At 37.2% G+C, this 13,480-nt stretch overlaps 1 protein-coding gene across 1 annotated transcript; it reads right to left on the minus strand.

The window, feature by feature from the left end:
- Positions 1 to 1,122: 1,122 nt before the first annotated feature.
- On the minus strand, positions 1,123 to 9,096 carry LOC116266625 (F-box protein SKIP8). The gene is made up of 3 exons (XM_031647912.2): positions 8,305 to 9,096; positions 6,035 to 6,231; positions 1,123 to 1,559 (listed from the first exon to the last, which is right to left on the minus strand). Exons 1-3 carry the CDS (start codon positions 8,800 to 8,802, stop codon positions 1,304 to 1,306), a joined length of 951 nt encoding a protein of 316 aa, XP_031503772.1. The 5' UTR covers positions 8,803 to 9,096; the 3' UTR covers positions 1,123 to 1,303.
- Between the last annotated feature and the right edge of the window lie 4,384 nt (positions 9,097 to 13,480).

A 13,480-nucleotide genomic window follows, 5' to 3' on the forward strand; every position in this document is an offset into this window, starting at 1 on the left:
TGAAAACTGCGTTCTTTAGATAAAAAAAATACTTCAGAATCCACAAGAAACGGTGCATCCCAAACCACTTAGGTCATGGACAAAAACCACACATCTTAAAATTGATTACCCAAATTATTTTTTTCACAAATCTATAATCTTAGGAGTGATTTGATAAGAAATATATATTGTTAATTATATTTTAAAGTCTAAATGTCTTTACGAAAAGCGAATGTCAACGGTTGCAATTTTAACAGTAGAAAATGAACAGTTTCTTAAAGATAACTTGCCTCAACGAATGCTTTATATTAAATTAGTGTCTATATCCACATGAAATTTGCGTGATCTTGACTGCCACCGACTTAAAGTGATCCAGGATATACCCGTTTCAAATGAGTTTATAAACACATTAGCATGTTCAATGTGTCTTAAGGTCAAAATCATTTCATAGGAAGCCGTGCAAGCGTAAAGCAATTCACATCAGATCGAGAAGATCCCGAACCTGCTCATTTCCGCGAGTCTCAATTTAGGTGTTTGAACACACAGTGCACAATACCTTCAATTTAAGCATATCAAATGTATTATTAAACTTGAACCCTCAGGTCATTGAACCAATCTCATACTAACTCCTTATAGAATTTGGAATTTGCATTTACTTATTTGCAAAAAAGAAACACTTCAACAAATTATCTTACCACATGGCATGTATGCTAGAATATAGTAAACTATTTCTTCATGAGTTTATATGAGCTTTACAAAGCAAAGCTACTGCCGTGCACATTCTGCTTGCCAAACTCATTTCCACGAATGTAAGACAGCACTAGAGAAGACACTATAGTATTCCGAACCAAGGGAAGTTTGGCATGTTTCCCTGCCTACTACATATTTTCTCCATAACAGAAAGTAAATGCTAACTAAAGAACATCAGAGAAGAAGGTGGGACTAGGAGATCATCCAAATAAATGAATTTTATGTACAACCAAAAATCTAACAGCATCAAGTTGCAGGATACCAATATTGAACTTATCCACTAATTGGACAATGGCAATTTGCATTCCATGTAACAATACATATGACAGCTGAACAACTTGTGATCTGTACAAAAAGCTGTTAGATTGCCCACCCCACCCCCGCACCCCCCAAAACCAAAAAGAAAAAAAAAAAGACTGAATAAAGGAGGAACATGGACAGGAGAGCCTATGAGCCAACATGAGGTTGGCAATGATATAGTGGAAAACTTTTCCCATTCTTCATTTTGATTGCTCGACTTAGCAGCAAAGAGACCTCATAAGAGAACGCTATCTATAGAATAAAGTTCATTGATTCAACCAAAAATTAAGTGATCGACCATTGGGTCGGTCAGCATCACGGAGCTATGGTGATGAACCATAAACCATTGCCCATTGTGAAATTCATAGATATTGGTGACATTAAATGGACCAGAATCAACATCTACATATGCTTTCATGGTGACCCAGGCCATGTCAGGTAGCACACGCACACGCACGTCCCTGATATGAAAGGCTACTCCTTGATGCCAATTGAAAGCTAGTGCCCAACTCTCTATAACAGCATCATACCTGAAAGGGCCAAAAGATCACAACTTCATTAATAGTCCCAAAACACAAACTAAATATCCTCCTATAGTTGTCTCAGTAAAATAAGGGTGGTTTGATCATTGTCAGCAGAGATCTGACAACAAGAGATGCATAAACTTATTTAGAATGATATAGTTCAGTTAGCAAGTCGAGACACTCAAATGCGTACAGCATAACAACAAAGAAACACCAAAAGCATCTTCAGCTTTTGATAATGACTCAGAGCCTTGTAATACAGGTTAGATGACTATCTAGACTTGCATTTGGCCAAATACCACAAGATGTCTTCGTCCTAGTGTTTTAGTGCAGACATGACAATCACAGGCTATCAGCTTTTTTTTACTTTGTACCCAAACTGTGCTCATCAGATAAACCCTTTTCCTCTGAGTTCTTTTCATTTAAATAAGTCTCCCAAAAGTTTCTCAACCTGATAGGCATTTCAAAAACTCATTATTTATTCCAACAACTTACATTATTTGTTTCATCCATAGGATGAGCTAAACCAAGGCAAAATGAGTCTAACAAAGACTTTTCATTTGAAAAGCACGTGCGAACAAGGAGGTTTGAACTAAAGACTTGTCTACAAGGACCAAAGAAAGGCACCATGTACACCAAAAGGAGGGCCTAGGCGGGCCTAGGAGAGCCCAGCCAAACAAGGCGACCATTTTTTTTTATAGTTTTGTTAATATGTCAGTTATTTTAATTAACTATTACTAATATTTGAAATGTGGAGAGTAGTAATATAACAAGCATAATCAACTTAAACCATCAAAATTTAATTGTTGACTTCATTGAATATGCAAAATCAATAGAAGAAATTTAACATTACTCATTAAATGTAATCTGATACAAGAAACAAAAAGGAAAAAAAAAACCTAAATCTACTCTCTAGAAGAAGGAATGTAAATCCACAAGAAGGATTTAATCCATATGTGCTTAAAGAAAGACATAGTATAATAAAAAAGACTAACAGTACATAATAGTATACATATAAGTACACAACAGTAAGTCAGTGACAATACATATAAGTACATAACCATACTAACGTATACATATAACACACAATACTAGATATTATATAACAGGCTAACAATATATACATATATAGGTTGATGCAATACTATATAACAGGTATAACAGACTCTGCAATACAGCATATACATATAACACATATTACAATACATATAATACAAATTGTATTACAATACAATTTAACATAATAATATATACATATAAGTTTAAAACAGATATAACAAACTAACCATACATATTACTATATGATATAAGTACGTTACATAACCATAATAACGTATGCATATAACAGACATGAGGTATTCCGACACTATATAACAGACTAAGTGACTATCAATATATACATATAACAGCATGATCAACATATCAACACATAAAAATACGTATATCAATACAAAATAAACTACATAACAACTTATACTCAATTAACAAATTTTAATTGAAAGGGATGGTGACTTTTTACTTCTCCATGGATTAGGCGTGTTGGCACCTAGGCCAACCTAGGCGAGCCTAGGCACCAACACATATCCCATTGCCTAAGTGGTGGACTTAGGCGACGGGTGTGGACTCATGCTTAGTCTATGCCTAGGCAAGGCCTTAACAACATAGAGCAAAACCTTGTACATGTGCTCTTTAAATGTACCTACTTGTTCTGCAACGGCCAACCTTGGCTGTCTCCAGGTCAACTCATAAGATAAGTGAGTTGCCTTTCCACCTAAGCATGACTCATTTGTCAAGCTTGATTAGCTCAACTCATTGTATAGCCCTAGCTGGGATCAGATATGATGAAAAGAGACCGTCTCAACGTAAAGAAACAAAGAAGGTATTGCTAACCCTTCGACACTCTCTATTGCAACTAAAAAGGAACACAATGGCATGAACAACAGAAAGTATTTTATGCCAATGTTATCACTACCGTATCGTATCGTGTATCGGTCGGGCCAACCTATACGCCGTATCGTAACGTATCGTAAATGTATCGTAACGTATCGTAAAATTAATATTTTTAATTTCTAAAAAATGTTAAAAATTTATAAAAAAATAGAAAAAATCAGAAAAAAACTAAAAAAAACCGAAAAAACTAGTAAAAATCAGAAAAATTCAAGAAAAATGTATTTAAAGGAACATTCATCATTCATGTATATGAAGTATGAACTATGAAGTATGCATATGAACAAGACATTCGAAAATAAGAAATCAAACATTCAAAAAATCAAAATAACATACTGAGCAACCTAAGAGGCTAAGAGTATTCAATTACATCACAATTCATAAGTTCAGAAGTCAAAACTCAAAACATATTGACATAGTTTTCCCACTGTCCCTAGACTCCCCACAACGAGAAAGAAAGCTTCTTCACTGGCAAAACTTGATGCAAATGGAGAATATCTCTCCCTCCCACGTCTCTTGTAGCGTTTACAAACAAGAAAAGAGAGAGAGAGGAGCGTCTGTTCTAAAACAAGGCGTAAAAAAGGAGCCGTCGGGCCCCTTTTTAATTTTTCCCCCGTATCGTGCGATACGGGGGTGTATCGCACGTATCGTGCGATACGGCTACCGTATCGCATGTATCGTGCGATACGCGTGGAAAAATATCAGGACAACATATATTATATTTAATATATTATATATAGTAATTAGTAATATGACATACTAACATAAAACATAAAAAATTGATAGAATCATAGAAGCAGAAAATGAAAATTTCAAATTAAAACTTCAAAAGAACAACACTAACCACAGCTGGTCGGCTGCATAATGCATATATAAAAAAGCTTATATTATATATTATAAGTTTATGACATGACAATATATCATTATATCAGTTGCAAAGTATATATGCACGGCTGCATATGTATACGGCTGACAATATATATTTGTTAGTTGAACTTTGAAATTTTTATAGTAGATTCAAGAACAACTGAACAAGTATCTAAATAAAATGCTAAAATGTATACAACAATAATACCAAAAAATGGGACACATTTAGATTGGACGCTGGTTGACTGCACCCGCCTCGAGTTTGACGTGAGTTGGGTGCGTGCCAGAAATGGACAAATATAGTCTGGTGCGGCTGACCGCATCCGACTCACGTGAGTGCAACAGTAAAATAGAAGAGTCCGTGTGACTTAGAAACACACATACCATCAAGTTCAAAGAGTTTTTAATTCTGGTGCACCGTAAAGATGGTTCAAAATTTTACTACATATCATCACAAGAAGCTAAGAACCGGATGCTTTATCAAAGGCTTTCTGTTCACTGGTTTTTCCAGAAAACCATAAAGTATGTGAAGAAAATAGTCTCAGATACAGCCATCACAGGTTCATGTACTCAAATGTGCCAGTTGATGCCTCACTATTGACCATTCTGGGCACTAGATAACACCTGAGCGACTGCCTAAGCCTCTAGACCGATAACATGAATAAAAAAAAATGTCTGTTTCGTGCATATACATATATATATATATATAGATGTTTGTGCTTGTGACATTTTCAGCTACTTTTACTTTCTTATTTTTCTCTTCTATATTTTTAATACATTTTTTCCTTCTTCCCTCTACAATTTTTCTACTCAAAACCTCAGTTCTCTTTATATTTATGTAAAAAAAATTATCATCTAGCTATATTATTGTTTTACTCTCACATGTTACTTTCTATTCTTGAGATTTTTCCTCATAAGATATGTGAAACAGTGAGTGAGTGACTTGGTTGGTTGCTCAACTAAGCTCTAAATGAAGGTATCCACCTCATGCATGGGCTGCCAAAGATTTTCCTCTTTCTACAAGTTTATCACCCTCTATAATTGTGCATATGCTTATTAGCCCATTTATATATTAATGCACAAGAGGTTTGACACCGAAAAGTATGTTAGTCATCCACAAACGTGTGTCCCTCAAGGTGATCAAATCAAGCATTGTAGCATAACAAGTATCCATTCCTAGATTCACTGGCCCAACCTTTTCAGAAGATCATTCAATAGAACGACTATTCAATAAACTGTAGTTGCAAAGCTAACTTAAGAATATGAGAGGTCGTCAATCCTCCTCACTGATAGAGTGCGAGCTAGTTCAATTGCATGAACAATGCCCACGGTATTCAAAATAACGATTAATATCATCCATCAGAAAGAGGGGGTGGGTGTGGAATAAATGAAATAAGACATTTCTTATTTCACTGCAAGATTTCACCAAGGGCCAGGGGGCTGGAATAAGTAAAATAAGAGATCTCTCATTTTACCACAAGAGTCACCACCATCACAGGTTTTCTCTCTTTGGGTGTTATTATAATGATTATACATAAATATGATGTACAAAACACAAATTAAAAGAGAAAGGATGCTATTTTATGGTTTATTCATGAAAATATTTGCTGAAGTAGAAGTAGAGAATTAGCTTCAGGTGTCAAAGTAGAGCTCTATTAGAAGCATACCCTGCAAAAAGCTCTCCAGAACCATGAATGCACTTCACATAATCAGCACGAAGCCAAAGACGGCCCATAGCTTCAAGTGATCTCTCCCTGATAATGTTGTAAAATCCTGCATTTACATTTACAACAGCTTTTGTAGCTGCATAATATGATTTCCATCCATTTGGTGGAGTAATATTGTCTTGCTCAACAGTAAAATCCTGGTAAAACAGAACCCTGTTGTCAATCTTATGCACCCTTTTCCCCAAAAAAAAAAGGTGGACGACTCATGATCCTTGTAGCAATAACAGACAGAATGAAGAAACTCCTAATGGATTTGAATAAAATGATTGAATTCGTACAAACCGGGAAGATATATGGGCAGACAAAAATGAAATATAAAAGTTATAACAAGACAATTTACCGGGAGAAAACAAACATTGACAAGAATTCTAAGACAGACGCATACATAAAACCTGTTACAATCAACAAGGGCCGCTGAAGCAAGTGCCATCGGTTAAATAGCTAATCAGGGTGGTCACAAATGATGGCCTACCTATGTTGTCAAAGGCTCGCTAGGCTTATCTAAGCTCCCAGATTTCCCAGGTTAGCTGGTTTTAGGCAACCTGCCATTTAAACGTCCTAAAACATCACTTATGACACCTATACTCTGGTACGTGCTCAATAGCTTAGGCTTTTCCTGCAGACACCAAAAGTTTTGTTTGTTTTTTTCTTTTTTATTCTTCCTCCTATGTCACACAGGTGCAGGGGTTGGTGTGATGCAGGCCTAGATGTGGGCATTTTCCCAAAAAAAAAAAAATGAAGCAAGTGCATTGTATAGTTATCCACGAACAATAAAAACTAACAACTAACAAACTAGAATTTTATCAAAATTCAAAAATAAAAACAAATTGTTATTTGCCATAGGCTCATAGCCACGACTCGGACATGGCAACCCCTTTGAAGAGTTTGTATTACTTAGCTTATTCTTTTTCTTTTGAGAGAGTTCTTCTGTTTTGTTCACTTTTTCACCTTTTTGCTGTCACATGTGACTTGGTATTGAAAGTATACGTGACTGTACATGCACACATATAGTTACACAATTTGTATAGAGTCCTTTATAAGGGGGTGGGCCCACTTAATGTGCCTAGTCCTTCGTAGACTCTAGGCTCGTCCAACTGCCTAGTTCTATTTATTTGAATTATTTTAAAGTACTTTAACAATCTTTATGTGATTGTATGTAACTGTGCATGTGTTTATAATTTATATATGTGAACATATATAGTACATTCAGTGTTGCATTTTGTTAGTTTCTATATCTGTCTTTCTTTTGTACTACTTAAAGTACCGAATCCAGCCTAGGCATGCCCAGACTCGAGCACTCATCACCTAGGCTCAGCAGAATGCATTTAACAGCATAGTGGAAAATAAAATGTTGGTTTTTTGGGTGGACGTGCAAGAGATTAGCAGTGAGTACTTATGCATCATTAATTTTGATCAACTTGAGAATAAACATATCCATGCCTACTGGCAGTCATAGTCCATTCATCAACCTAAGGGAAATAATAGATAAAGAAATTACCACCTGAAGAAGAGGTGATCCCGTGATAGATTTCCCACTGATTTTAGGCTTATAACCTAATAGTCCCAGGTTGACGAGGTCACATGGCCAAGAGATGCTTGTAGAGAAACTGCGGTTACACTAAAATGGCTTCTAAGTTTTAACGTTCTGCAGATAGTGAGACATGAACTCACGGAGCCAAGTTGCAGCATTTAGGTATAGTCACATTTACAGTCTAAAGATAATGCTAGTAGGACGGTAAGCAATTTCACTTGTTCATAATTTTGTTGATTGACAACTTCCAAATTATTCATGTATTGTCTTCATACTTTTCTCAACTTTTTCTAGTCTCAAAGAAAATGAAGTCTAAAGGCCCAAGACAATTATCTTTAGCAAACAAATGCACGCTAGCATATTCGAATTAGACACAATCAGCAGTACAAAGACATTTTCATAGGACTCATTCTGTCCCATCAAGAAGGAAGCAAGAGGTGCACAAACATAATTTCTATCAGAATGTACCGTATCAATGAAGTCTAGATGGAGTCCATGACTTTTGCAACTGGATATAAACTAGAGGCTAAACTAAGGCACTTCGTTTCTCCCTCGATATTACACGTCATATTGCAAAGACAAAGGCTACAATAAACTAAGCAATTGGAGAATGCTCGAAATTTCCAAAGCAATCGGAAGCCAAGGGCAGCAAATCCGAAGTCAAAGATGGAGGCATTACCTTATGATAAAGGGCTTTCCATGCATTATCGTCATTAGCAGCCTTGCGCATCGACGAGTTCGTCATCGACAACCGGCACAAGCTCGGGTAATCCAAATAACTGAGCGCATGAGTTGTGATTTCCGGCACCAACTGCTCCATCATCGACGTCCCCGGCTGCTCCCTTTCCTTAGCAGCCTCACGTACAGCAGGCACGTCTCCATTAGCCGTCCCATTCGCATACCCACAAGAGCAGCTGCAACCGCAAGCCTTCTTCTTATCATCCGGTGCCGTTTTCTGCTGCTCCAGCTTCTCCATGTTCGTCATGCTGCACAGACCCGATCGGGCAACCCAAAATGCAGAGCAGCAACACAGGACTGTCACCACGGCCGCGCACAACGGCCAGCACGACAACTCGCTGGGAGGGGAGCAATCCTCCTCGTGGGCGCCCGACGATGATGATGGAGCGATTAGGGCTAGAAGAAAGAGCGGGGGAATGGGGAAGAGGCGGCACTCCATTTACTCATCATCCAGGAAGATGGCAGTGGCAGACGATCGATAATACGGAGAAACGGAACACAAGTGGCGCAAGCAAATTACCAAAATAAAAATCCGCGGCCTCCTACCCGTCGGAAGGAGCCCGCAGTGGAAATTCTCGGAATAAGAAGGAAAGATAAAGACAGATATCCCGAAATTTCCGGATATTGGATTTTCCCCACTTCCGTCCCTTTTTAGGGTTAGGGTTTCCCGGTCCGACGGATTCTCGCCGATCTCTTTACTTACGATTCTGCAGCAAACCCTCTTTCTGTCTCCTCCTCTCTATGAAGCTAAAAGGAAAGAACCTTTGAAGCATCATAACGGATCCCTCGCTCTTCCTCGCACGTGCGGTTCAGTGGTTTTTTTTTTTTTTTTGACGAAGCGACACGAGGAACCGGTTTGACCGAATCGTATCGGAGCGTGGACCCAAATTTTTAGATCCCACAACACGAATTATGTGAACAATCTGGGTCATTTTTCCCGGTCAGTAAAAATAATTCATAAATTGTCGCTTCAAAAAAATTTTAAGGCAAGATGTTTGTGAGATGCCAAAACTGTTTTCTTAAATGCATGTTTCAAGTGACTATATATATATATATATATATTGTAAGGCCCTATAATTTCAAACAAAGATAAGATATATGCATGTAAATGACTATATATATATATATATATATATATATATTCATTTACGTGCAATCTTTGAACCAGTCAAACTAATTAGTAAGTCCGTCATAATAATAATAAAGGAAATAGTTGAGGAGAATGTTAAGACTACTAGAAATATTTAATTGTAACATTAAATGAGAGTAAGAGACACCAAAGGGTCACTCTTTTTTTTTAGGGTAACACTGCAGATTCGGATGGGAGTCTTGGGGACATTAAAAATAACTTATTTACCTTGATTAGGTGCCATTTTAGCTCCTACTTACTGCAACCTTAGTGGGGAAATTTCCAGTAGTATTAAAAAGAAAAAAAAAAAAGAGAGATACCTTCTATTTTCTTGTTGTATCCTTGGTTGAAGACAAAGTTGCTGGTAACTGAATTGCCTACCGTGTTAGTAACAAAATAATAGAGAAAAGAAGATAGAAGAGCTGCTTATTTAGATTCAACATTATTTCTATTCAGGGTAAGTGTTGTACTCAGTTGAGTTTGCAACGGTATCTATATATATATATATATATATATATAGTATCTGGTTATGCGCAAAAGTCATGTTATAATCGGGAATGACATAAATATGTGTGTATTGCAAGGAAGTAGGAGTTTATCAGTTCTAGTCAACCAGTGCTACTTTTATTCATAAGTTACTCATATATCTAGACAGATGCAGCTTCAAATGAATATTTTATATGTATATATATATATAAGGATATAAAAAAAGTTTGAGGTGGCCGCAGAACTGCATTTAAAATTGAAATGGAAGCTGCTAGAGAGTGGATTGGGCTCGGTGGTACCAAGTGGGTGGAGTAGTTATATAAAGCACGCACCCAAGGACCTGGTCAGCGGCTGCACTAAGATTCTTAACCGCCAGAGATGGGTTCCCTACCACACCAATAAGGTCAAGTTTTGCTGTAGTGCACGCGTTAGATTGCTTTAAACTAATAAAAAATTAAGATGAATTGTACATGAAATTTACACCGTTATCTAAGACATAAATTTGAATTCTCCGAGTTCGTCCCACTCTTATTAAAATCAAATTCAATTGGCTCGTTTATTCAATATTATCTTTTCTTTTTAGTTTTCAAAGTTAATACCAAAGAAAGAACTCAAATCCAATGGGGAGTTGGTAAACGAGTCAAGCTCGAGATCAACTCGAGCTAAAGCCAATGAATATATGAGTCGTGTCGAGCTAACAGAGCTTGAGGTCGACTCGACTCGTGTGCATCCCTAAATATTGATGGTGACTACATTTATGTCCACCATGGTCGGGTAATAAGAATTTGGGAGGATGGAGCTCACCACCCCAATGTTGCTGTCATCAATGGAAAGAAGAAAGAACCTATTGTGCGGACCTTTTAAGGCCCAACATCAATAAGTAGGTGCTATCGTGTCAGGTGGATTAGATATGTTAGCATTCCCGGCTTCCTTCTCCTTTCAAAAGGCTTTTTCAAAAGAGAATTCCGTACCTCTTGGTCGTGTTGAATAGGATGAACCGGCTTCCCTTAGATATCTTTGCTTTGAAACAAAACAATTAGAATTAGGCTCAGTCAAAAGAATGTGAAATGACTATAATATGCGTCAGACTTTTTGAAAGCCTTTGTTTCTCTGGGTTTTGGCTAGGGTGCAAATGCAACAAAACAAGATATTTTGTGCGTCGTTTTGATTGTCAGCAAACCTAGTCCATGCAGGAATCAAGATAATCTTATATATATATATATATATATATATATATATATATATATATATATATATATATATATATATATATATATATATATATATATATATGTTCACATTTCCACAGTGATTATGCATTATAAAATAGGGAAGTCAACATATTGGATAGGAATTAGACGAAACCTTTGTCACATCTTATTTACTGGATGTTCATATACTTGGAATCAAATGGAAAGAAAGTTTAATCATATACTTCAACCCAAATTTGAAATTTACATCCAAATCAAATTCAAATCCACTTTTGAATTCATGATATCCAAATCCGAATCCACATCACGATATGAAGGACTGACTTTCAAAAGGTCTCGGTATCAGATCTGAATTCAATCTCATTTCTTAAACCTGAATCTGATCCAATTTCTCAATTGGATCTTCATTTTTTTTAGCTTTATCATGGCTTAATTTATCCACCTTAGTTTATCTTAGTGTTATAGATAGTTCTTGTATTTACTTTAGGTTGTCAGGTTTTACTTTTAATTGTTCACCTTAGTTAGGTTGTTGGGTTGTTTAATTTAAAGCTATCTTGGGTTAGGAACACTAGGAATATTGACAAAGAAGCTGCCATTTCTAAACATACTAACTACTTAATGCTTTCAATTTCACCTAGTAAGATTGTGGAGATTATAGCTTGTATCATGATAAGGGAAATGTGTTGATGCAGTATGAGAGAAATCTTTTTGTAAACCTATTACTAAAATCTAGGAGATAGAGATATTGAGGCATGTCTTAAAAATGCCAATGGATCATACTCGCATTGGATTTTTTATCTAACTGGTTCAAATAAAAAATTTAACATCCAATTAAGAAATGAGATAGTTCGGTTGAATAATTAGACTCGGTTGGGAACTTAGAAGTTGAATTTGGATATAACATAAACTATTCTCCATTTTCATTCAACCCTCTGCCCCCCCTTCCTCTCTGTTTTTTGTTTTTGATTTGCCACTTATTTTTGCTGTCAAAATTTGTAAAAGTAGTGACAGTTTGTCTCATAATTTGGGTTTTAATGCATTTTCCATTTTGTTGGCCCTCTCTTCTGGGAACACCGTCCTAAACATAGGAAGGCATGTTCCCGCATTTTATTAAGGAGGCATTCTGATAATGTTAAAAGTTAAAAAAATTCAAGTTCCACTTTTACCCTTATAGAGGAGGGGTCTTTCATTTAACTAATAGAGGTATTTGAGTTATTTCTAGTCATAACACACCTTAGATGTCGTTTGATGACCACAGGACACGCAGAACAGGACACACGTGTCCTGTCTAAGCAAAATTTTCATCAAACACCGTCCATAAGACAGGTTGGACACGATGGACAACTGGACAACACTATAAATAGTTTTTTTGTCCCATCCTGTTCCGACCTAACCCTCGGAACGGACAGAACTCTTCCCTCACGAGCCCCCGACCCCAACCCCGAGCCCTCGACGCCATCTCCGTCTCCTCCCCCGTCTTCTCTCCTTCTCCTCCGTCTCCTCCCCCGTCTTCTCTTCTTCTCCTCCGTCTCTGCCAGAGAGAGGCTACATCCTGCCCTGCTGCCGACCGGCCGGTATTCTTCCCTCACGAGCACCCTACCCCGAGCCCTTGACGCCACCTCCATCTTCGGCCCCGTCTTCTCTCCTTCTCCTCTGTCTCCGCCAGACAGAGGCTACATCCTGCCCTACTGCCGACGGGTATTCCAGCCTTCTATTCATCTCCAACGTCTCGGTGACCATCTGCATTCCAGGTACTAGTCTATTCCTATCTCTCTCTCTCTCTCTCCTCTCTCTATTGTTCGATTGTATTGTCAATGGTAGTTGAAGCCCCTTTTGCATTGTCTGATATGGAGATTTGTTGCAAATGGCAACGATTGGGTTACTAGATTTGGGCTTTTTACTTTTTTTGTCTCTTTCGCCTCTTGAAAGGGGGAAAAACTCAGCCTCAGTCCTCTTCCCTTCCTTACAAGCTTCTTTTCAACACGTCTGCACAACACAAATAAAGCAGAGGGGGTAATTTTTATTGAGAACGTTTTCCTTTCCCTATTCTTTCACCTTTGTATTTTTTTCTCTTCAAGAACCTGTTTTATAGGGCGTATCGTGGTCGAGAACCACACGTGTTATTGCTTTTTCTGTATTGTCATACTATTTTCCTGATTATTGAAGTTGAACAGAAAATTCCAGTGGGATTTATGTTTTGACCCTATTTTTCTGTCTGTGCCTGGTTCCTTTTCTCTATCCATCTTTCTTAACTTGGGTCCTTTTAATTTCCTCCAATGTGTGATAGTAAT

This window comes from Nymphaea colorata, chromosome 13, assembly GCF_008831285.2.
Source record: "Nymphaea colorata isolate Beijing-Zhang1983 chromosome 13, ASM883128v2, whole genome shotgun sequence".
Taxonomy (NCBI): Eukaryota; Viridiplantae; Streptophyta; class Magnoliopsida; order Nymphaeales; family Nymphaeaceae; genus Nymphaea; species Nymphaea colorata.

Bases quoted from the DNA above. Each gene is read 5' to 3' on its own strand.
- LOC116266625 (XM_031647912.2), bottom strand. From the start codon at position 8,802: ATGGAGTGCCGCCTCTTCCCCATTCCCCCGCTCTTTCTTCTAGCCCTA. The intron at 6,232-8,304 runs GTAATGCCTCCA...CTGTTTTACCAG, and splicing joins GGAAAGCCCTTTATCATAAG to GATTTTACTGTTGAGCAAGA. The intron at 1,560-6,034 runs GTATGCTTCTAA...TGGCCCTTTCAG, and splicing joins TCTGGAGAGCTTTTTGCAGG to GTATGATGCTGTTATAGAGA.